The sequence below is a fragment of the Pseudorasbora parva genome, chromosome 8 (genome assembly GCF_024679245.1).
Source record: "Pseudorasbora parva isolate DD20220531a chromosome 8, ASM2467924v1, whole genome shotgun sequence".
In the NCBI taxonomy this organism is placed as follows: domain Eukaryota; kingdom Metazoa; phylum Chordata; class Actinopteri; order Cypriniformes; family Gobionidae; genus Pseudorasbora; species Pseudorasbora parva.
The window spans coordinates 4,575,242-4,599,272 of NC_090179.1; the positions used below are offsets into that span (position 1 = coordinate 4,575,242).

Below are 24,031 nucleotides of genomic sequence, written 5' to 3' on the forward strand. Positions count from 1 at the left end.
GTCTTTCATCTGTGTGGACATGAGACAGCGTGGAGTAGAATGATCATTTATGTTTTATTGAATACAGTTTTTAATTGATTTGAAACATCTTGTGCTGTTAAATCTGAGGAGTCAGCGTACAGTAGATTGCGCATGCCGCGGTCGCACAGAAAACCAAATCATCCGTCAGTGAGCTGCTGATCAGAGCAGAACTGGAGACGCTTCACAACACAAAAAAGGCATGTCAAAGTAACAGAACACAAAAATACAGCAACTAAAAATTACTTCTAAAAAAAAAAAGTTAGCTTTTGCACAACCCGTCCCCAATGAGGCTGTTCCAGTCCCAGTTCAGTACATTTTGGACTCTTTTAGCAACAAACATGCGGTGCATTTAAATATGATGATTCTTCTCATAACGACCAGGGGTTTCATCTGAATATACAGGATCGATTCGGCTGTTCTCATCACAATACGCCATCAAAACCTTGCCATGTGGGGGTTTATATTTACAGCAGATAAATATGCAATAAATACATTAATAGACTGCAGCACTCGAGCGAGTTTACTCAGCTATATCCAATTCATCTGTAAAGCATCCACACGATGCTTATGAAATATAGTAAATCAAAGATTTATTAACCACCACACTGGAAAGGGTTAACGCTCGCCCATGTTTGTGGTGATTAAATGCACTTTACAGCCGCCCTTTCACATCCTCTAAATATAGAAACAAACTTTATTTAACAGATCTAGTCGTCAATGTAACAACCAGATTTTTAGAAAGGCCTAAGACATCACCTGAAGTACAGTGACAGCCTTCATTCCCGCAAATTCAATGTGGCTTGCTGGTGCAACTTTTGGACAGTTTTTCGGATCAGGAGGAGTGTGTGTGTGTGAGGATGGTTGGCATTGTGAGGACAGAGAATGTATCCGATGTGTTGGTCTGGGCTTCAGCTCACGGGGACGAACGGTGAGGATCTGCCGGACTCGTCACTTAAGGGGAGACGCTTTCAGCGGGATCATTATCCTGGACTCCATGTGCTGGATGAGGGGCACTGAAAACACAATTACCCAATAACAAAAGGTGCAAATGGTGTCACATTACAACGGACCGGTAAGCAACAATAAAATAAAAACAACATTTAGTTGAATGACAGTTTTACTTTCATGGTGTTTTAGAACAGCAAAAGTCACCTCCAGACCACAAAAGTAGATCAAAATGTAAAAGCTTCTATTCAATAAAGATCCAAGTCAAAAAATGACTTAAAATGCCCATATTGTGCGTATTTCCTTGAATGTAGCGAGTATTATAGTGGTTTGTGAATGTAAAGTTTCACAGATCAAAGTGCAGACAAATAAAGTTATCGGGTCTCATTCACTAATAATTGAGAACTTCTCAAGAAAAACCTCCGCCTGATTCTCAAAACGTTCGTCAAGTCAGCTTTATTTATATAACGCTTTTACAATGACGACTGTTTCAAAGCAGCTTCACAGTATTGCAACAAAATTAGATTCGGCCGTACAGTCGTTCAGGAGAAAACAGTTCATACACACATCAGGGCTCTACGCTAACTTTTTTCTTGAGGAGCACTTGTGCTCCTAATTAAAATAATGTAGGAGCACATTCAAATCCACGCATTCCAATTATATCTCCCCTAGTGTTGTCAAAAATATCGATATTTCGATATGTATCGATACTGGAATATCTGAAACGATACGATTCTCAGTTTTTACAGTATCGATATCAGCTGCGCTCTCCTCTCTGACCGTCAGCGATTTGACACACACCGGCATATTCCCCCTCAGCCCGGTTAACCTCTGAGCGCGGCGAACGCGCGTTCTGCTGGACTCTTTCCTCATGACAGTGTGTTAGTGTTAGTGTGTGATCGGGCTGAATTTCGCGCGGGATTGCACATAAATTAATTCTACTAATCCCGCAGATTTCGTGCTCACATCTGAAGCACACACACACACACACACACACACACACACACACACACACACACACACACACAGCCTACCGTAATAAAGCCGCCTCTGACATGATACAAGTGCAAACATTTGCTTCTTTTTTCCAGCTTATTATTGGTCAAATACACTCAAAGAATTATCAGTGCACATCTGGAAGAGTATTAACGTAACCACAGTCGCAAACAGTTCAGGAAGAACGAGTAACAGGAACAGTGTTTAGGATCCATGCGTTTGTTAGTCTTAAAGGGACCGCAGTCATTTGTTGTTCAAACTACAAAAAGACAAACGATCAACTGCTCTTGACTGATCAACTTGTGTAACTTTAATAGTTTCATCTGTACGCTATTGAATTTTTTTACAAAGAACATTATCCAATGTTGTTTTAAATGTAACTATGCATTTTTTTTATTCAGTTTCTTATCTGAATGTTAGACTTACCTGAAAAAATAAAGCAGTCTGTTTAATTTGTATCTTCTATTCTTTTGCATTTATTTGTGCTATTGTTTGTAATCTGTTTATTTGTTCTTATTTTATTACTGTATACTCGTCTTTTTAAATTCAATTTACCATTCGAAATCCAGCTTTCTTGTGCTGTGTGTAAGCGATTGCAACACAATTACCCCATTGTAAAAAATACATTGAGATAATTTTAATAGTAATTGATCAATAATTGTTCAAATCAAAACGATGCCCAACCCTAAGGAACATGCTGGCCACATTAATTTTTAGTAAAAAATAACAATGAATAATAACAAGTTCTGTTGTCATATTAAGCATCTTATCTTATTTTTTTTAATTTTTTTTTACTGTGGTATCGATTTAGTATCGATATATCGATAATTTAGAAATATGTACAAATTAAACTTTAAAAGTTTAATATTTTAAATAAAAAGTCCATGCAAAGTATAAATATGAAAATAAAACCGCCAGTAGGTGGCGGCAAGTCATTCAGTCAATAGTTCAAAACACAGATTCATTTGAATCGAATGGCTTGGAGATGCGAATCAGTTCTGGTGTGGCTTTGATTTTCACTAATAGACAGTGTTGTGGCTAAAACGTTGTTACTTAATATCAATTGTCTATTGGATTTTTGTACGAGATCAGTATCACACATGCAATCATGCCAATACTCTGAGCAATAGCAAGCCGTAACTTTTGGTGCTCCATAAACAGAACCGCAAGCGTCTCGCGGGGGAACATTGCAGCCGGATCTACTTCTCTCTGTGGTGAGTCACGCAGATACTGTGCTAATCCGCAGCGGGAATAACTTATTTTGTGTGTACAGTGATTTAGAATAAGACAAAAACCCGGTTTGGAAAAAATCTTCATGATATACTTGCTCATTTTTTTAAACAGCATGTGTGATAAAGATTAACTCAAGGGCTTTTGTAAATGTATTATTAATACATTGTTTGATGGCATTTCTGCCCCAAGCATCCGCTAATTTCTTATCTTGTTTATGATAATCCAAATGTGGCATTTCCAGTTCATTTTGATTTGGCTGTAAATCATCAGTGCGAGGCGTCTGGTAAAGTGCGCATGGCTGCGTCGTCACACACGTTTCACTTTGTAAACAATCGTTGTTTGAAGTGTAGCCCGTCGCACACGTTTTTGCACTTCTTCTGCTGACTGAAGGCATGAACCGCAGTTGATTGCAGTAGGAAACGTAGCCTATCAGTTTCTCAGTGTTGATTCACTCAGTGTTGTAGTTTTTATTCCGATTGTATTACACATCCATTCATGAGAATCGATCGGGTCACTCGCACCGGTGCGCCTAAATATTTGTTCACAGTCGCACAGTAATTTTTAGGCGTAAATGCGCCCAAAATGGGCGTTATGTAGAGCCCTGCACACACATTTATTCTTAACCCTCATTCTGATTAGATTATCTTATTAGTTTTGCCGAGAAGATGCTGTGTGTATCAAGAGCAGAGGAAGAGCTGAAATTCAGATATGATAATGGCCGTATCATTTCAGACATACGCTTTAAGTGGTCAACCAAGTCTGACCAATCAGAGCAGAGTAGACTAATCACTACAGACTGGGCCATCTGACCAATCAGAGCAGAGTAGACTAATCACTACAGACTGGGCCATCTGACCAATCAGAGCAGAGTAGACTAATCACTACAGACTGCGCCATCTGACCAATCAGAGCAGAGTAGACTAATCACTACAGACTGGGCCATCTGACCAATCAGAGCAGAGTAGACTAATCACTACAGACTGCGCCATCTGACCAATCAGAGCAGAGTAGACTAATCACTACAGACTGGGCCATCTGACCAATCAGAGCAGAGTAGACTAATCACTACAGACTGGGCCATCTGACCAATCAGAGCAGAGTAGACTAATCACTACAGACTGGGCCATCTGACCAATCAGAGCAGAGTAGACTAATCACTACAGACTGGGCCATCTGACCAATCAGAGCAGAGTAGACTAATCACTACAGACTGCGCCATCTGACCAATCAGAGCAGAGTAGACTAATCACTACAGACTGGGCCATCTGACCAATCAGAGCAGAGTAGACTAATCACTACAGACTGCGCCATCTGACCAATCAGAGCAGAGTAGACTAATCACTACAGACTGGGCCATCTGACCAATCAGAGCAGAGTAGACTAATCACTACAGACTGGGCCATCTGACCAATCAGAGCAGAGTAGACTAATCACTACAGACTGGGCCATCTGACCAATCAGAGCAGAGTAGACTAATCACTACAGACTGGGCCATCTGACCAATCAGAGCAGAGTAGACTAATCACTACAGACTGGGCCATCTGACCAATCAGAGCAGAGTAGACTAATCACTACAGACTGCGCCATCTGACCAATCAGAGCAGAGTAGACTAATCACTACAGACTGGGCCATCTGACCAATCAGAGCAGAGTAGACTAATCACTACAGACTGGGCCATCTGACCAATCAGAGCAGAGTAGACTAATCACTACAGACTGGGCCATCTGACCAATCAGAGCAGAGTAGACTAATCACTACAGACTGGGCCATCTGACCAATCAGAGCAGAGTAGACTAAAGAATGGAAAGAATAGGTTTAGAGAGACTGAATGTTTGAATGAACCGTTTAGACTCTGAGAAATGAGCTGGTTCTGCAATGTTTAATATGAGAAGATTAAAGTGTTTTTGACCTTTGATTTATGTAAACCTGTTGTAGGAGACTCCGAAATTAAACCAGGAACCTTTTAAATAGCATAACAGGGGCACTTTAAATGACTAGTCTACAGTAGACCACAGAAAAAAAGGAATTAAATGTCTAACAAATTAAAATGCACGGCATAAAAAATGAAAGCAGTGTGTGGGGACGGTGTTTACCTGTGTAATAGACGACTTCATCCCAGCCCTCGTGCTGCCAGGCGGCGTTCCTCGTGTCCTCTCGGGACTGCAGGTCCTTGTACGCTGGATAAAAACACACCAGAGAAACCATCACTGAATGCCTTCCCGAGATCACGTCACGCTCAGAGCTTCTGCTCACTCATACCCCAGAGATGATGGACCATGTAGAGGTCTCCTATCTGAGAGAAGAAGCCGCCGACGGCCTCGTGGTTGTGCTGCCGGTAGCCGATGGCCCGCGCCCTGAGGAACAGAATTAAGCATCTCTTCATAAAGGCCCGCGAACACCAAGAGGCAAGCAAACCACTGACCAGAGGTCCCAAATGAACAAAACTGTGCACCCCATTTAAAGCCACTAGCATTGCAGTCAAGCTTCAGCTTTTTTCATGTGAATGCATTGACTGGGAATCGAACCCATGTCCTTGGCATTGCCGGGGCCACACTAAGGCCAGCGACACACTGCAGGCACGGCGTTTCTGTTGCGTGGCGTTATGCCTTTGCACACCAGAAGTGTGTCTGACGCGCTGCTGCTGCTGCTAGGTGTCGTACAGGGAAGGCCTAATCTTCATAATAAAGGGTTAGTTTATTGATTCATGATTCGGATCGCGTGTCAAACTGCTGAAATCACGTGATACTGGCGATCCGAATCATGAATCAATCCGCTGATTCATGACCGTTTGAATCTTTATTAGAGGATTGAACACAAACGCGGAAGAGAAGACGATGGTGAATAAAGTCGTAGTTTTTGTTATTTTTGGACCCAAATGTATTTCCGATGCTTCAAGAGACTCTAATTAACCCACTGATGTCTCATATGGACTACTGTGATGATGTTTTTATTCCCTTTCTGGACATGGACAGTATAGTGTGCATACACTTAGATACGCTCTCTGACTAAATATAAAATATATTAAACTGTGTGTGAAGATGAACGGAGGTCTTGCGGGTGTGGAACGTCATTAGGGGGAGGAGTTAATGACAAATTTCATTTTTGGGTGAACTAACCCTTTAAACATAAATATAGCCTGTACTGATATAGCAAAGACATCGCCGCGGCAGTATTGACCATACATATATATATATATCATACATATATCTATGGCATATAGATATTTCGTTCTGTATTGACCTAGCGTCACCTCCCCCAGTTTCTGTTGAATCTCATTGAGCCCCATATTTAAACGCCCAACTTTACAGCAGAAAAAACATGTTTACAGCCTGGGACAAATTGTGCTTTTGGTCTATTCGGCTAATTTTGCCCTGTGGGGGTGATTTTTTTTTTATAACTCATTCGTTTACATTATATGAAGCCTTAAAGTTATGCATAATTAAGGGCGTGGCCACTTTGATTGACAGGTGAATAGCCGTTTGTCATTGCTTCAGCTAAGCTCCGCCCACTCACGTCCCGCCTCTTCGCCCATTTTTTGTTATCCGGGCGTGACGCGCTGCCAAGATATCGACGACCAGCTTGTCTCTACTGTATGCTTCAAAACGGCTCTTCAAACCCTATAGGTGACGTCACGGACACTACATCCATATGTTTCACAGTCTATGGCAGGGCTATTCAAATCTTACCCTGGAGGGTCAATGCGCTGCAGTTTCGCTCCAACCCTGATCAAACACACCCACCTGTGATTTTCTAATGATCCTAAAGACATTGATTAGCATGTTCAGGTGTGTTTGATCAGGGTTGGAGCCAAACTCTGCGCCGCATTGGCCCTCCAGGGTTAGATTTGAATAGCCCTGGTCTATGGTATTGACGTGCAATATTTAAAAATCGATAATTATTATTATTTATTTAAATTAATTATATCTGCATTTATTTCAAAACTTAGAGACTTTCAAACATCAAAATGTAATTTATTAATATGCATTAGTGTCAAAATTACATATAAACATCTGTTCCTATTGTATTTTGCCTGGGAAACGCTTCCAACACACTTGCGTGCCGCGTGAAAAATAGGCGTCGGTTATATTTCTAGCATGCTCACGTTTTCTGGAGCCGCGCCTGAGATGCTAGCAGTGTCGCCGGCCTGATGCGCTTTAAGCTGCTACAAGATTGAACTTGTAATGTTCCAGTAATCACAGACATATGTGATGAGTGTGTGAGCACAATGGCCAGTCAGAGTCCCCTCAACAGCGTATACCTAAAACACGGGTTCAATGGCTTGAATTGTATGTGGTTTGAATATTTTGTCATTCAAACTTGCATTGCTCCTCTTTTCGAGCACAGATCTGAATTGTAGCTCACGAATGACCTTTTTAATCAGCAGGTTATTGCAGAAAATAAAGGCGTAAAAACATTTACTGTAAAGTAAAACTACACTAAAGAAAAACAGGTCTTTAAAATAATTATCTTGCCTCTACTCTACTCTAAAGTCAAATGTCTGTTCCACATTTGAAGTTGATATCACAATAATTTAGCCCGCTAGTAAGATTATTTCTATATTGACTCAATGTCCGATTTCAAAACTGGATTTTGAGCTTTTAGGCTTTTTGAATGATTAAAGATGTCTACTAAATTATGCTAGAGGGAAAAGCCAATGAATCAGAGCATGAACCGGCTATACAGGTCTGTTATGTTAGAGGAAACTTGTACTCTTACCAATAGTTGCCCCACTCAATCATGGTCCCGGGCTGCAAGAGAACAAACACAAGGAGACAAATCTGTAAATCTGAGCGGGTCGACTTCCTCTCACTCCACAGATGGACCAGCACACGCTAGGACACCCACAGTCCAATCAATATACAACTAGATGAGGAAAGTTTGTCAACACACTTTGACCTTGGCTTGAAAAAGCCTTTTCTGAGAGTGTTTGAAGTTTGAATTGAGTTGTTGAATTAACATGATTTAACATTTTGCTAATGTTTTAAATGAATTTGCATGTGGTTAAAATGATTGAACATGTTTTGCTAGAATGGATTAATATGATGTTAGCATACATATGCTTGTTGCTATCATGTTTTAACACTGTGTACAATCTTGTTAATATGATTTAACATTTTGGTAGCATGCTTCATCATGAATTAACATGTTGCTAATATGATTTAGATGTTAATATGTTTTAACCTGTTCCCATTAATTAGCATGTTGTTAATATAATATATCAATGAATATTGTCAATATTATTTTAACATGAATGTACGTTTTACTATGTTTTTAGCATGAATTACCATGTTGTTAAATGTTTTACCATGTTGTTAATCATGTTTTAACCCATTGTTAACATGAATTTGCTTTTTGCCAAGATGTTTTAACACATTAATTGTTCACCCTAAGACCTGTAATATGTGCTAACAAAGTAAATAGAGGGACAATTTTGATTTCATGAGGACTTTAAAGGCACAATATGTAATGTTTCAGCATTAAAAATATAAAAGATCACTATATCTATGTTATATATTTTTTAAAGTTGTGTGTTTACATTATCCCGACAGTTCCAATTAACTTCTAAATCCAGAGAAATTAATATTTTAATTCGAAGACACGGACCGTGTCTTTATTTCCGTTATGTCGCCCGTCTTTCACGTCATATCCACGTTTGCGTCTTGCTTCCTGCGAACTCGGCGGAACCGCCAAACTCAAAGAGGAACACTGACAGACAGTATAAGGGGAACACCCGTATAAAAAAGTCTGTACGATAATGGATCATGACTACTCTTTGCCTGTACGTTTTGCCAGCTCAACAAAGCGCAAACGTACGGGTGAAAAAAAATGACCCGAGAAGATTTTGGGACAGTAGAAGAAGCAAGAGACGTGTAAACCTTGGAGAAGCCTTTGAAAGATGGCGAAATCTTCGTGACAAGCTCGGACTGCAGAGAGATGCTGATCTCGCTTTCGTTTTAATAAACAGGTCATTTAAGTAACCATTCAGCTAACATAATAATCATATAATCATAACATGCTGTATGTTTGCATATTGCATAGCGATCTTGACCACATTGAGACGCGTTTAGCTGAATACGTATACATTTTGTATTGTATCGGCTTTTCAAACAGGCGGATTCTGTGTTTTTGGAGACTGAAACTGAGACTTTTTAAAACTGATTCAAAAGTATATTTCTATCCATATATTTGGTGACACGATGATGTCATGTGTAAAACGCAGATGGACTAGCTATTATTGGTTTTATATGTAGCTGGAGAAAGTAACGTTAGCTTCATAAGGTAATATGCCACTATCTTGGTCAATTAATATAAGGTGACCGTCACTTTTATCATATGTTAATACTAGCTACATATAATATTGATTTAATAATGATCTACTTATTCATATATCTCTGAGTTCCAAAATAAATGTTTATTAGAATGATTGATGAGCGTGGGGAGCGACACAGCGCGTGTTCCCATAAACAACGTATTGCCGGTGATGGTTCTCTCATTTACTATGTTTTATGTTGGTAATGATAAACTAAATTGAAATGTATTTCCTTATTGAACAGTTGATATACAGAATGTTCGACAATCGCGGACGCCATGTCAACATATCTATAACTTGAGTAACTCAAATTATGATGCGCGGTTAATATGTCAACATAGCCTACCAACTTATAGGTATGTTGGCATAGCGACCGCCCGCACAACATTCTGTCTCACACATTAGCTAACGTTACTGATAAGTTTGTTAAGTAACGGTAGCTCGCTGCTATTTCATTAGATTGACATTACATAAAGTGAAAAGCCGTAACTAAACTTAACAATAATAGAGATGTAATATAACAATTACCTTGTCAGTGAACATGTTTTCTGCTGGAGATGCCAGATTCGCTGGTTGACAGTGGCAATAATGACAACAACTCCCATGAGCCCACGCACTTTCCCGACGTCATCAAAGTACGTCTGTTGTTATTATTTTGAATGAGTGACCCCTAGTGGCCAAAAGTTGCATACTGCACGTTTAACACACTGTTGTACTAAGCTAATTGCTAGGCTTTGTTAATGATAGACACATAGTGGATGAAGCTTAAATACTCTATTAGAGTTAATGTATTCAAGTTTTGACCCCCTCAATGAAAGCATATGGGACATTTATGATTTTTAATCTTCATTATCATGAAAACCATAAGTCGGATTATAAATATAAGCTATAGCAAGCTGAGTCAGTCTGAAGGTCTGAGCTGAGTGTAGTGGTTGTAGCTTTAAAGCTACAGGAGGAGATAGAGTTCAAATCTTGGTTGTTGTTGTTTACAGAGGATCAGTAAAATGGGCAAGTTTGTTTCCAAACCTATCCGTTTCAATTAATCAATTTCAAACTGATTCAAGCGTTTCCGTCATCACTCAAAACACCTTGTATGCATGTATTGCTGTTCACAGAGATATTGGTATGTATGTATGCTATATATGTAGCTATATTGCTCAGAGGTAACTAGCGATGGGTACCGAAACCTGGTATTAAAGGAGCCCCTGTGCTAAATTATGAAAGACCGCAGTATCGATAAGCTCTGATGTCAATACTGGAGCAATGACGAAAATACACGTACTATTTATTATCGCTACATAAACGTTATATTGCGAATTCTATATTACCAGCCATTTCTGTAAGCAATAATATTAAACTATTGTTGCTAGTTGAAAACCAGGAGAGAAAGAGAGAGAGAGAGAGAGAGAGAGAGTCCCTGCTTAATGAGAGACGAGGGTCAATGCGCTGCAGAGTTTCGCTCCAACCCTGATCAAACTCACCCACCTGTGATTTTCTAATGATCCTGAAGACATTGATTAGCATGTTCAGGTGTGTTTGATCAGGGTTGGAGCCAAACTCTGCACCGCATTGGCCCTCCAGGGTTAGATTTGAATAGCCCTGGTCTAGTCCATCAAATACACACAAAAAAATAGCCTATGTCAAAATGACCGCTCAGAGAGTATTCACTTAAACACAGGCGTTGATAGTTATAAATATTACATATATTATTAGAGCTGCATTCGGTCTTAAAGGCCCACTGAAGTGCTTTGAAACGCGCCGCATTATTCATAAGCTGTGTCTCATTTCGTTAAATTTCGAAGCCTGCGTCCTCCGGAGGACACGTCCTGTGTAGGATGCAGTATACGGAGTGTCCTCAATCAGAATTAAACGAGCCGTCCTTTGTAGGACACACAGGCAGGAAGTATCACGTTGCTCTGCCAACACGTTCAGCCTCGTGCGCTCTCACGCCAGTTATATGAATGAAACTGATTTAATGAAATGTTTCTTGACTTGACAGCAATGTACTGTCCTAAACGTTTAAAACCGCACTAAAGCGTTGTAATCCTGTTAACCACAACTATCTGTTTGAGGTAATAGAGCTTAAAAATAAAAACAAGCTTGAATTTACATTTTAAACACCACACCTACGCTCGCATGTATATCTGGCGGTGGTGCCGTTTTTTCATATAATTAATTTTTTTTTATTTATGACGGTTGTTAACAGTGACGCAAAGAATTATGGGTTATCTCTGGCCGCGAAGGATACACCTCATGCACACTCCTCTGAAAGAAGGACGCATTCGAAGGCCGCATTTGGAGAGTCCTACTCACTCTTTTGTAATGAGACGGCCTTATGACGTATGCAGCCTTCAAATGCGACCTCCGGAGGACGCAGCCTTCTGAAATGAGACACAGCTAATGTGTTGACGTGATTTCCCCTGAAACGGCTCCAGCTGTTAGCAGCTCCTCCCCTTTTTTGAAACAGCCAATAGCGTTTCGTTAATATACAGTTTGACTAGAGCGCGAGAGCGGACCATCTCTCTCTGTTTGGTAAAGCCAGTTTCCTCTAACAGTGTTTACCATCATAATCTCCTCCATATCGCTTTGAAATGCAGCATTCTGTGCAGAATTAAAATAGGTCCGATATGTTTGTTGTCTGCGCGACTCGCGCATATGATCCGCGCTGCGCTCTCGTGTCTGTAGTCTAAATTTAGACCAGAGCTGTTGGGGTGTGTGCGCTGCTGCGGTGTGTGAAAGTAACGGGAAAACAGACTTCATTCGCCTCAAATGAAAGCATATTTACACTAAATCTTTTCCTATCAAATATATAGTGTGCTTATCATGTGCCTTTCACCATGTAGAAATTAGTAAATGTGTGAACAACTGACCGATTTCAGCCGCAGCTTCAGCAGCGGAGGGGGCGGGCTTTAGATTCTAGAGAGCATTTTGATTGGACAGAAGATTTGACGAGAAAGTGAAGTCTGCGATGATGTCTTATATCTCCTAAATGCAAATTTTGTCATCGTTTTGGAACAAAACAGCTTATTCATAACTTTAAGGCTAACACAGTCATACTAAAAGCTAAAAAACGTACATTTTGACTTCAGTGGACCTTTAAAAGGGCAGCCTCTAATAAACAGTGACGATGGGCCATTTAATGTGAATCAAACAACAAAAGGCAAAGAGAAAGATACTTATTACATTTCCGGATTATAAAGCAATGTTAATTTTGTTCTTTATTTTTATTATAAAAAAAATAACTGATAAGAATACCGTTAAAGTAACGGCTCGATAAGCAGTATCGCTAAGAGTAGTAGTACCGTTAAAACCTTAACGATACCCATCCCTAACCCAGACAATAACTGCCACACATGGCATTGAGAGACTACTGGCAGAAAGACTGGAAAGCCACGCCACACACACACTCAGGGACGTCTCAGGGTTTGGCTAGACTCACTCTCAGCTGGTAGGAGCGCAGCTCGTATATGTTGGGTCCGTCTCTGGGCACCGGCTCGTTCCAGAAGCTGAACTCCAGCAGCAGCTGATTCCTGCGGGACAGGAGCATCTTGCCCCTCTCGCTCCTGTACTCCAGGAACTCCTGCGGTCGAAACAATCAGCAGCTGAAGGACAGGGATCTGATACCGCTCTGGGGTCCATAAACATTATCTCATCACATGACAGTGGCCACAGAACATGAGAAAGTCCCATGATTCATAGCGCAGACGTGAGCTGAAACTGCTGCATCACGATCTATTGTGTCCTCCAAACCTGACTATAATTAAACCGACTGTAGGTTAAAGGACAACTCCGGTGAGAAATGACCCTAGGGGTAATTAACAGATGGTTAGCGAGTAGATCGTTCTCTGGGATGCGTTTTAATGAAAATCGAATGTAAAGAGTTTTATCTTTAAAAACAGATTACCTTATAACGTGAGTGTATGGGGCACAGGGTAAGTGAAATTAAATCGCTAGTTAATACCACTAGCAAGGCTCAAAATAGCCTCACACTAACACGGCAGCATAATGAGGGTCCCTACATGCAAACCGAAGCATTGAGAACTTTGTAAGAGTACAAACAGTTTAATAAGAAGACACTTTATAAAGACACTACATTACGCGTTCACGGACAGCAGCCATCTTGGAAAACACTCTCGACGAGTCGATCCACGAACGCTGTGCTAAGTGATGAACTGTGACTATAGCCCCGTTTCCACCAAAATTACCCGGAACAATTTGTACCAGGAACTTTTTTACAGGAACTTTTCTCCCCCCAAACCTGCAACTGTCTGCGTTTCCTGAACTTTGAAAAAGTACTACCTCGCGAGCAGGGCTGTTTGGAGGGGGAAATATTTACCCGGAACTTCATTTAGACCCTGGTTCCTGCGGTCAAAACCCACCGAGTACCGCCCAAAGTTCCTGGGTAAAGTTCCTGTAGTGGAAACAGGGCTTAAGAGTCTCATATGGGACGCCTTCTTACCTGGTAGTTAGTCAACCATATATTTTAATAAACCGATATAACTCGTGCATTTCCATGTAATTAGATTTAGCAAACTTAATTCCTATCGATCAGCTCACGTTGAACATGCGGAAGTCCCATGATTCATAGCGCAGACGTGAGCTGAAACTGCTGCGTCGCGATCAATTGTGTCCTCCAAACCTGACTGTAGGTTAATGCAGTGTAAGAGGCAGTAAAAACAACTTTCAATTTCTCCATTGAGAAACTGACTTATAGTTATAGCAATAACTTATAAACCTTTAAAGAAAGACCTAATGTAAACGATGAGGTTGTTAATCAATAGTATTTTGATTAAAACCGCCAGGCGGCATTATTTCATATTGTTTACCAGCAGAATTTGTGGTGAAAAACTACATTACCCATGATGGTGTACAGAAAATTACACCAATCAGAGTCAAAACAAGCTAAATGAGTCAAAAGATCATTAGCTCCATCCACTCAAATGAAGCACGGCGAATGACGTAAATCAAATCTGACATGAACTGTGCCTTAAATGTTGTTTCCTATTATCAAATAGCATTTTTTTCAGACTAGACAAGCCAATGAACATATGCAGTCCTAAGCGTGAGTCTCAGGTTTCTATGGGAACGGCAGCTGCAGTGAATACCAATCAGCGATTGGGTCTTCTACTTTTGAAGGCGGGACTATTCCGCTATTTTGCGCGGTGCAGTTTCTCCCAATCGTGAGCAATAGGAGTGAACCATCTACATTTATAGTCTTTGGCTAAACGCAGACATTTATGGTTGCAAGCCACAGACTGGACTGATGAAACCTGTAATGATTAGTCTACTATTAAAGCACGGATTAGATGTTATTAACAGATCTACATAATATTCACATATGCCCTTCATAGAGGCACAATAGCTATACAGTTAGACCATGAAATAACATTTAAACTTATACATAGTATATGTGTTACATTTAAACATAACATCACAATTCAAGTTGATATCACAATTCTGAGGGGGAAAGACAGAATATCACATTTATATCAGTCCCCTTATCATTTTTCGGTTAAACGGCTGAAATAAGGTCTGTGGTGAACACAAGCTCAAGACACGTTCATGTTTTATTTTACGACACCAAATACATCAGTATTACCCCACTCTGGATTTAATTTTTGAAGCTGTAACTTCTTGAAAAAGGCGGTTTCTAGCAAGTGGTTAAATGGGACCACAGAGGCTGTCGGGAGATTAACCCGTTTAATCCCAAATTTTTTCCTGAAATGTGAGTACATGTAATTTACTCCTTAGACCTCCCTAACACACAAATGGTATGCCTTCTTTGATTTTATGTTGGTTAAGTTAGTGAAATATTAGGTTTTATACTCGGTCACAATAGTGACCGGTGGGAAACAGCATAGACAGAATTCATACAAATTCTTCTATTAGACCTATTTACCGGTTTGAAACTTAAAATAACAATAAAATATCCAACATATAAGAATGAGATATGATTAGGATTTACTTCAAAACTATTTCTATTGTTCCTGATACACAATTTAAAAAAAAATTGGGGGTATGAAAATTGCAGCCCATTGAAATAAATACAAAAATCTAGGTGACACGTTCATCTTCACTGAATAACGTGTCTGGCCAAAGAGAGGGGAAGAGGTGACCAACAAACCTTGAAAAGATCTACGCACTTACATGTAGTTATTACTCCTAAATATTAGGAAGAGCAACTTTGAACATTGAAGCACCAATTGGTAAATCCGAAATTTGGAAGTTTACAAGGTATATCTTATAAGGATTATAAGGTATATCTCATAGATATAGATAGACAGACAGACAGAAGTATAGACTGATAGACAGACAGACAGACAGAAGTATAGATAGACAGACAGAGAGAAGTATAGACAGACAGACAGAAGTTTAGATAGATGGATAGATAGATAGATAGATAGATAGATAGATAGATAGATAGATAGATAGATAGATAGATAGATAGATAGATAGATAGATAGATAGATAGATAGATAGATAGATAGATAGATAGATAGATAGATAGAAAGATAGATAGATAGACAGAAGTATAGACAGACATATAGATAGACAGACAGAAGTATAGTTAGACAGACAGACAGAAGTATAGTTAGTTAGACAGACAGAAGTATAGATAGATAGACAGACAGACAGACAGAAAGAAGTATAGCTAGACAAAGGTATAGACAGACAGAAGTACAGACAGAAGTACGATGGATGGATGGAGGGATGGATGGATGGATGGATGGATGGATGGATGGATGGATGGATGGATGGACGGACGGACGGATGGATGGACAGATGGATGGATGGACAGATGGACGGATGGACGGATGGATGGACAGATGGATAGTTTTCAGTTCAATCTGTGAGTGAGTTCATATGAATAACACAGAATGACATAGAGAGGACATATTCTGTGTTATACTACCGGTCACAATTGTGACCGTCTTCTTTTATATGCATCCTGACAGCAGAATAAACCATGTATTCATATAATTTCAATATGTATGTATAGATGACCCTTTCATGATGATGTGTGCAAAAAATGAATGAGCTATTCAAAAATTAACTTTGATTAATTCATTAAATTTTCCTGTCATTTCTGTGCTTTCACATTGTCATTGTGCTAAGATGGCAGTACCAAGAAATAAGTGTGTGTGGTCACACGACCAAACTATGCAGCAATGTTAAACCTGCCCAGAACTCATGTAGACATCTTAAATGGGTATTATAAATGAAAATTTGCTTCATAATAGAAGTTGCTTTTTAATACAACACTAAAATATTCGAGGAAAATTTACGGTCACAATTGTGACCGGTGGGATTAAACGGGTTAAACGCCATCACGCCAAACAGGTGCACTCAGTCCACTTCTACAGCCTCATTAGGCTCATAATTGAGCTCTTATAAACTAGTCTAACACTCTGGAAAAATGCTTTTGGATAAACACTGAAAGAGTTATTACTGATGGTGACATTGAAGTCCTGTGACCGTGGTGTAGTCCGTTTATAGCCTACAAAATGATTATAAGTTATGTTCATCTGTGATGATAATTATATCAATGGACAAAACATGCAAGTATCATAAACCTTTGTTGATCACAGAGCTTGTTTTTTTGCGATAATCCAAAAGCCTATGGAAAAATCCTATTGGGTTTTAATTGAGGGAACCAGTGTGGCTGCCGATTGGCCTACAAAGTGACGACATCCCTGTCTATGTGACGCACTTTATCCCTTAAATGTCTAGTTTGACGTTTAAACCCTTCATCTAGTTTGAACTTGTCCAGTTATCTGGCTAAAAGCCGATTGCTAACTAAACGTCTTCTTCACAGAAGCTTTGCATTTTGCAAGCTAATAAATATACAATATTTTGTGTCCAATTATTTATTGATCCTGATTTATTTCTGGATGTACATTAGCCCTTACTTAATCAACACAACTATTCAACAGAACACTTGCCATTTTTTGCCAGGTATATTAATACTAAAAAACTATGAAACAGCAGTGAATATGAATGTACTGCAATTCTTGGTGTATAATATAACAACACAAAAGCATAACCCTTCTGCCACTGCGGCCCAGGTGTAGTAATGATACACACAATAGATTACCTTGTTATTCTTCAGTTTACTCATGACTTCAGTAAGCGCTGGATATCCTCCTCTGTACCGCCACAAGTGCACTACATAGTGAACCAGATGCAAATGATACAATGTGTCAGTGCTCACATAAACACACATCTCACTCACATATACATACATACATACATATATATAAAACCCTTTCATGACCTCCTGACCCGACAGAGCACTACATACAGTTTTATGTAATCAGTTTTATTTTTGCCCAAATTCATACGTTTCCCTTTTTTTAATTTAAATGTTGTTGGACTCCATTTTAATGGTTAAATTAAATTGTATTAATCAAAAAGCATATCTAATAAATTTAAATAGAAAAAAATCTATTTAAAAATATTTTTTTATTTCTTTAAATTTTTATTTCATAAATTCTGTTTAAATTTTTCTGGCAATCAAATAAAGGCATAAACATGAATTTATCCTTTAATCATGAAATTAAACAACCCTTTATCAAAAATAAATAAATAATACAATTTAAAGTTTTTTATTATTATTATTAGTATTACGATTACATTGAGATGTAGCTCAATTTACGGAAAGTATTCAGACCCCCTTAAATTTTTCACTCTGTTATATTGCAGCCATTTGCTAAAATTTGCAGCCCATTTTGACAGAAAAACACACAAAAAATTGACCTTTTTGCAGATTTATTAAAAAGAAAAATGAAATATCACGTTTCTAAGTAATCAGACCCTTTACTCAGTATTTAGTAGAAGCATCCTTCTAACACCCTTGATCTAATACAGCCATGAGTCTTTTTGGGAAAGATGCAACAAGTTTTTTACACGTGGATTTGGGGATCCTCTGCCACTCCTCCTGAAGATCCTCTCCCGTTCTGTCAGGTTAGATGGTAAATGTTGGTGGACAGCCATTTTCAGGTCTCTCCAGAGATGCTGAATTGGGTTTAAGTCAGGGCTCTGGCTGGGCCATTCAAGAACACTCACCGAGTTGTTGCGAAGCCACTCCTTTGTTATTTTAGCTGTGCTTAGGGTCACTGTCTTGATGGAAGGTGAACCTTCGGCCCAGTCTGAGGTCTTGAGCACTCTGGAGAGGGTTTTCGTCCAGGGGCCTATTGCACAAAACTAGGATAAGGGATTAAGCCGGGAAATTTTGGTGATCTTGTCATCTGTATAGAAAATTGAGTACACCACTGTGGTGTAAACGTACCCTGAAGGCACACTCACACCAAGAACGATAACAATAACGAAAGATAACTATATTAGCGGACACATTTAGCCAGGATCACCAAGATATCCTGGCTTAATCCCTCATCTTAGTTTTGTGCAGTAGGCCCCAGGATATCCCTGTACTGTTCCTGCAGCTGAAAAACACCCCCACATCATGATGCTGCCACCACCATGCTTCACTGCTGGGATTGTATTGGAGAGGTGATATTTTTCTCCACACATGCCGCTTAGAATAAAGGCCAAAAAGTTCGATTTTGGTCTCATCAGACCAGAGAATCTTATTTCTCACCATCTTGGAGTCCTTCAGGTGTTTTTTTAGCAAGCTTTCATGTGTCTTGCACTAAGGAGAGGCTTCCGTCGGGCCACTTTGCCATAAAGCCCCGACTGGTGGAGGGCTGCAGTGATGGTTGACTTTCTCCCACTTTCTCCCACGTCCCGACTGCATATCTGGAGCTCAGCCACAAATCTTTGGGTTCTTCTTTACCTCTCTCACCAAGGCTCTTCTCCCCGGATAGCTCAGTTTGCCCGGACGGCACGTTCTAAGAAGGTTTCTGTTCGTCCCAAACGTCTTCCATTTAAGGATTATGGAAGCCACTGTGCTCTTAGGAACCTTAAGTGCAGCAGAAATGTTTTTGTAACCGTGGCCAGATCTGTGCTTTGCCACAATTCTGTCTCTGAGCTCTTCCGGCAGTTCCTCTGACCTCATGATTCTCATTTGCTCTGACCTGCACTGTGAGCTGTAAGGTCTTATATAGACAGGTGTGTGGCTTTCCTAATGAAGTCCAGTCGGTATAATCAAACACAGCTGGACTCAAATGAAGGTGTAGAGCCATCTCAAGGATGATCAGAAGAAATAGACAGCAGAGTTAAATATATGAGTGTCACAGCACAGGGTCTGAATACTTAGGACCATGTGATATTTCAGTTTTTCTTTTTTTAATAAAGCTGCAAAATGTCAACAATTCTGTGTTTTTCTGTCAATATGGGGTGCTGTGTGTACATTAATGAGCAAAAAAAATGAACAAATGATTTTAGCAAATGGCTGCAATATAACGAAGAGTGAAAAAATGAAGGGGGTCTGAATACTTTCCGTACCCACTGTATATTGCAGTAACACCGCAAAGAAAACACAAACTCCAATGATTGTGTGTTGCTGTGCTCCTGATGTCTTACCGGCTTGGTCTTGCTCCCCGTACCAGGTGTTCCACGTGCCCACCAGCTCACACGGGTAATGCTTGTCATTATGGATGGACGGCAGAACCTCATCACTGTGGAAATAAGGCACATTTACTGCTGTCAAACTGGGTGAAATGAGCACTATTATTCAAATGACTGACAATAGCAAAGTTGTTTTAAAAAAATTTTTTTTTGTAGAAACGATCTTCATCAAAAGACAATTATGTCGTCTAACATTTGGGGTAGCAGCATGCATTCTGACGAGAAAATGTCATCCAGTCAGCGTCATACATGTAATGCGACTATATCAGCTTGTAAGCTTGAAGCACAAACATGAGCCCAGCCCTTCCCTTAATGAAATAAAGACATTTTTCAATAAGCTCACGCATTCTGCTGTTGTGTGATAGCTCACTGTGAGAAGACCCTTTAACGATAACAACTTTTTCGAGTTGTGTGAATATGACTTTATTGGCGTTTGCTGTTGTAGTAACGAAATATCTTATTTTTCATTCTTTACAATAATACCAGCATCATGTAGTGCAAATGTTTCATTGTAAAGGACATATTGCACAAGCTTTTGGAACCGAAAAAACACTCTGTTTAATCGGCAGTGTTGAACTTCAGATTGTTTTTTGTTTTTTTTACTTTTTAGAGGTGCATAATGCCACACTGCAACTTTTCGGCTTTGCACCAAACAAAAATCAGTCATGAGCATTACAAAGACTAAAGACCGAGCAGCTAGCAAGGTCTACACGCGTTCATTTGAATAGCCTGTTTTCCACAACTGCAGATTTGTTTTTGTGGGCGTTCCCAGTAATGCCGACCTGTGCTGCGCTCCACTCCACTTTTAGACACCCACTTGTGAACTTCCCTAAGCATGTCCCCTCAGGAGAATCCCTGCCGCCATTTTGAAGTGCGTTCCACTTCGTGAAGTGGACAAGGGAAGTTTATATGGACAGACATTTGCTTCCTCGATTTTGACCGATTGAGTCTACTTCATACGTACACTTAAGGCCGCTTAATATACCACAATGCAACACGACTGTGACGTCAGTGCATACTGTGTTAAATTTACCCCACCACAAACAACTCTATGATATTTTAATTATTTTTAAAAACGTTTAAAACAACCCAAACATATACATACAGAATGCTGCATTAAACAATTTCTTAAGGGAAAAACAATAGATAATAAATCAACTCCATAATGCATTCCAAGTAATCCAAGGGCTTAGGGCGTTTCAGTCCAGCCCATAGCAAAGGTTCTGCCAGTAGTGGACACTCATGCAACAAAAGCAATTACACACTTATTCAAATGAACCGCACTAACAGAGCCATCGCACCGGGGTTCACTTTAATCCAACCAAACATGCTAGGATACCCCAAGTTTTAAAACCAGATTTAAGACCCACATAGACCCTGGTAAAGTACAGAGGAACCGACTTAAATGCATACAAAATCACCTAAACACTGGCTGATTCAAACACACTGATGTGACATTCAGACCTGTTTGGGTTTGACCGCAGCGTGTGATTGATCAGTTCGTCTCAAGCTGTGAGACGCGAGTCTTATCGAGGAGGTCAAACACTCAAGGAATGGGCTTCAGCGGATTCCTGCCAGTGTCGCTGCCAATCACTGACAGGAATAGAAAGCAGGACATTTGCTCTGAACCTAAGTAGTCAAGTCTAGGGACTCTGAAGAAGTTAAAAACAGCTTGATTTATGTCACCAACCAAAAACCAAACAGCCTCATTTGACCTGGCTCGTTGATGTGAGGAAAACTTACCAGAGTTTGTTGTACGCCTCGAGACACTCAGGCTTCACGTTGTGAACTGCAACACAACAACACACGTGTGAGACAATAAACACACTGAGATGTTGTAGAGCGGAGGGCAAACTAATAGCACAACTTACACTGTATTTTGTACAAGTTGTTGTCCTCTTTCTTGGCTAACAGATGAGAGTGAGCGTCTTTCCTCGGATCCACCTTTCGCACAAACAGTGATTTGAACCAGCTGTCCTCTCGATGGCGGTTAGTTGATGCTGACAGACCTCTGAAACAGGACAATATTTGTGTGTTACACTGGCACGCAATATGCATATAGACTTGGATGTTGCATTGCATTATAAGACTGTATAATACTATCACATATCTTATACAACATGACACTGCAACGGACAGTACAGTCAGTAACTGTGTTTGCATGAGTTTCTAAAAGTGTGCACGTTAAACTATTACAACCTTTCATTAACCAGTGCATGGAAAACGAAACACCACCAAATCTACATGCTGTGTTTACCATAAAACACACGTGATGGGCAGCTGAATTATCATGACCTTGAGCTGCAGATCCAGCGCACGTTCAGGCGCCTCTGTGATTAATGCGGCGACCCATAAGAGTTGAACTAATACTTTAAAATCAAGCAATTCGTGAAGTTTTAGATCTCTGAATGCCTTCGAGTGTAATCACGCCTTTGCTAAAAGCGCAGCTGCGTTTGTGAACTCGCGTGAAGACGCGGCGAGCGCGCGATAAAGCTCTTATCACGCAGATTTATAACGTGTAATTGAGATAAACCGGCTGACCTGATAACAGCAGTAACGTGTCCTTTCGCCCGGCCGGTGTTTCTAGCCTGATACAGGCCTGAGCAGGAGGTCTGAAGGACTCTGGTCGCCATCTTCCACTGATAGGACACAAACAGCAGGACAGGGAAGAGTTAAACCGCTGCAGTGCAGGCGCGCCGCCGCGAGAGGGCGCGCGAGTCACGAGCGGCAGGAAGGGGTCGCCATGGAGCCGGGTTTTGTTTTTTATTTATTTATTTTCTTTTTCGTCCTTCCTTCCTTTAGCAGAAAAGTCCCATTCAGATGAAATCGTTTCTTTCAGTGAGTTCTTGTCAAGATGACGCTATAAATATTCGGTTTATTTGGATAAATACACAAATGTCATTTTGTTTAATAAATAAGTTAATAGAGAAATATATTTTATAAATATAGAAACAAAATATTTTTAAAAAGTAAACATTCTTAAAGCATAGGAGATCCCATAATAATTTAATATAGATTCACAGTAACGTTAGTAACTATAAATTATAATTTCTGATTTCGGCTGTCGAATTTGGATCAAAGCTTGAAAATGGCTTCTGAAAAAAGATTGAACTTAATCAGATAACAAAATCCGATCTCAGTTTTAAACAAATCATCAGTTTGTGCTTTTCAAAACTTTGATCCCAAAAAAAAAAAAAAAAAAAGTATCCCAATCCCAGCAGAAGGGTGGATTTCAGGAACAGCAAAAATTTAATAAAACTTAAATCTGTTTTAAAATTTGTATCATGCAATACACAGATTTATGGGGTTTTGTTTTGCTCTTTATTAGTTTAACTAATAAAGTAATAAATTAGAAGTAGTCATTAGGCTACATATTAAGCCTTTAATTTTTATATTTAATAAATAAAGATTTTTTCCATTGATGTATGGTTTGTTAGGATTGGACAATATTGGCCTGAGATACGACAAATAAAAAAATCTGGAATCTGAGGGTGTGAAAAAATATTGAGAAATAAAAAAATATTGAGAAAATGTCCAAATGAAGTCCTTAGCAACGCATATTACTACTAATAATAAATTTTTTTCATATACTGTATGATAGGAAATTTACAAAATGTCTTCATGGAACATAATCTTTACTTGATATCCTAATGATTTTTGGCATAAAATAAAATTGGATTTTTTTGTCCCAAACAGTGTATTGTTGGCTATTACCACAAATATACCCGCGCAACACAGCTTTTGTGCTCCAGGGTCACATTTATGAGACACACTGCCATAACTCAATGGCATAAGTTGCTTCAGGGTTCATTTTATGGTTAGTAGTAATTAATAGCAATCGGTACTTTAATCCTGTGGCCACATGTTCAGGGTTTTCATGTGTGCTTCCATGTGTATTTCCATAATAATCTTAAATAATAATAATTATGACAACCTTAAATATTCGTAAAGCTGCGCTAGCCTTTTATCTCCTATTGTGCCGTATATCTGAGTAAAAC

General features: G+C 39.6%; 1 protein-coding gene and 1 long non-coding RNA gene across 3 annotated transcripts in view; both read right to left on the bottom strand.

Moving 5' to 3' along the window:
• The window catches only part of LOC137084050 (uncharacterized), a 648,504-nt gene that overhangs the window by 486,170 nt on the left and 138,303 nt on the right, over positions 1 to 24,031 (bottom strand). The window lies entirely within an intron of this gene.
• nipsnap2 (nipsnap homolog 2) lies at positions 593 to 22,733 on the bottom strand. Of its 2 annotated transcripts, XM_067449954.1 has the most exons (10): positions 22,575 to 22,733; positions 21,905 to 22,044; positions 21,777 to 21,822; positions 19,989 to 20,083; positions 17,602 to 17,672; positions 12,946 to 13,086; positions 7,913 to 7,944; positions 5,456 to 5,550; positions 5,290 to 5,373; positions 593 to 1,034 (listed from the first exon to the last, which is right to left on the bottom strand). In XM_067449954.1, exons 1-10 carry the CDS (start codon positions 22,664 to 22,666, stop codon positions 970 to 972), a joined length of 861 nt encoding a protein of 286 aa, XP_067306055.1. In that variant the 5' UTR covers positions 22,667 to 22,733; the 3' UTR covers positions 593 to 969. The 2 variants fall into 2 exon arrangements, with proteins under 2 accessions (XP_067306055.1, XP_067306056.1); XM_067449955.1 differs by lacking the exon at positions 12,946 to 13,086.

Bases quoted from the DNA above. Each gene is read 5' to 3' on its own strand.
- nipsnap2 (XM_067449954.1), bottom strand. From the start codon at position 22,666: ATGGCGACCAGAGTCCTTCAGACCTCCTGCTCAGGCCTGTATCAGGCT. The intron at 22,045-22,574 runs GTCAGCCGGTTT...GTCCTGTTTCAG, and splicing joins CACGTTACTGCTGTTATCAG to AGGTCTGTCAGCATCAACTA. The intron at 20,084-21,776 runs GTAAGTTTTCCT...TTATTTCCACAG, and splicing joins GAGGCGTACAACAAACTCTG to TGATGAGGTTCTGCCGTCCA.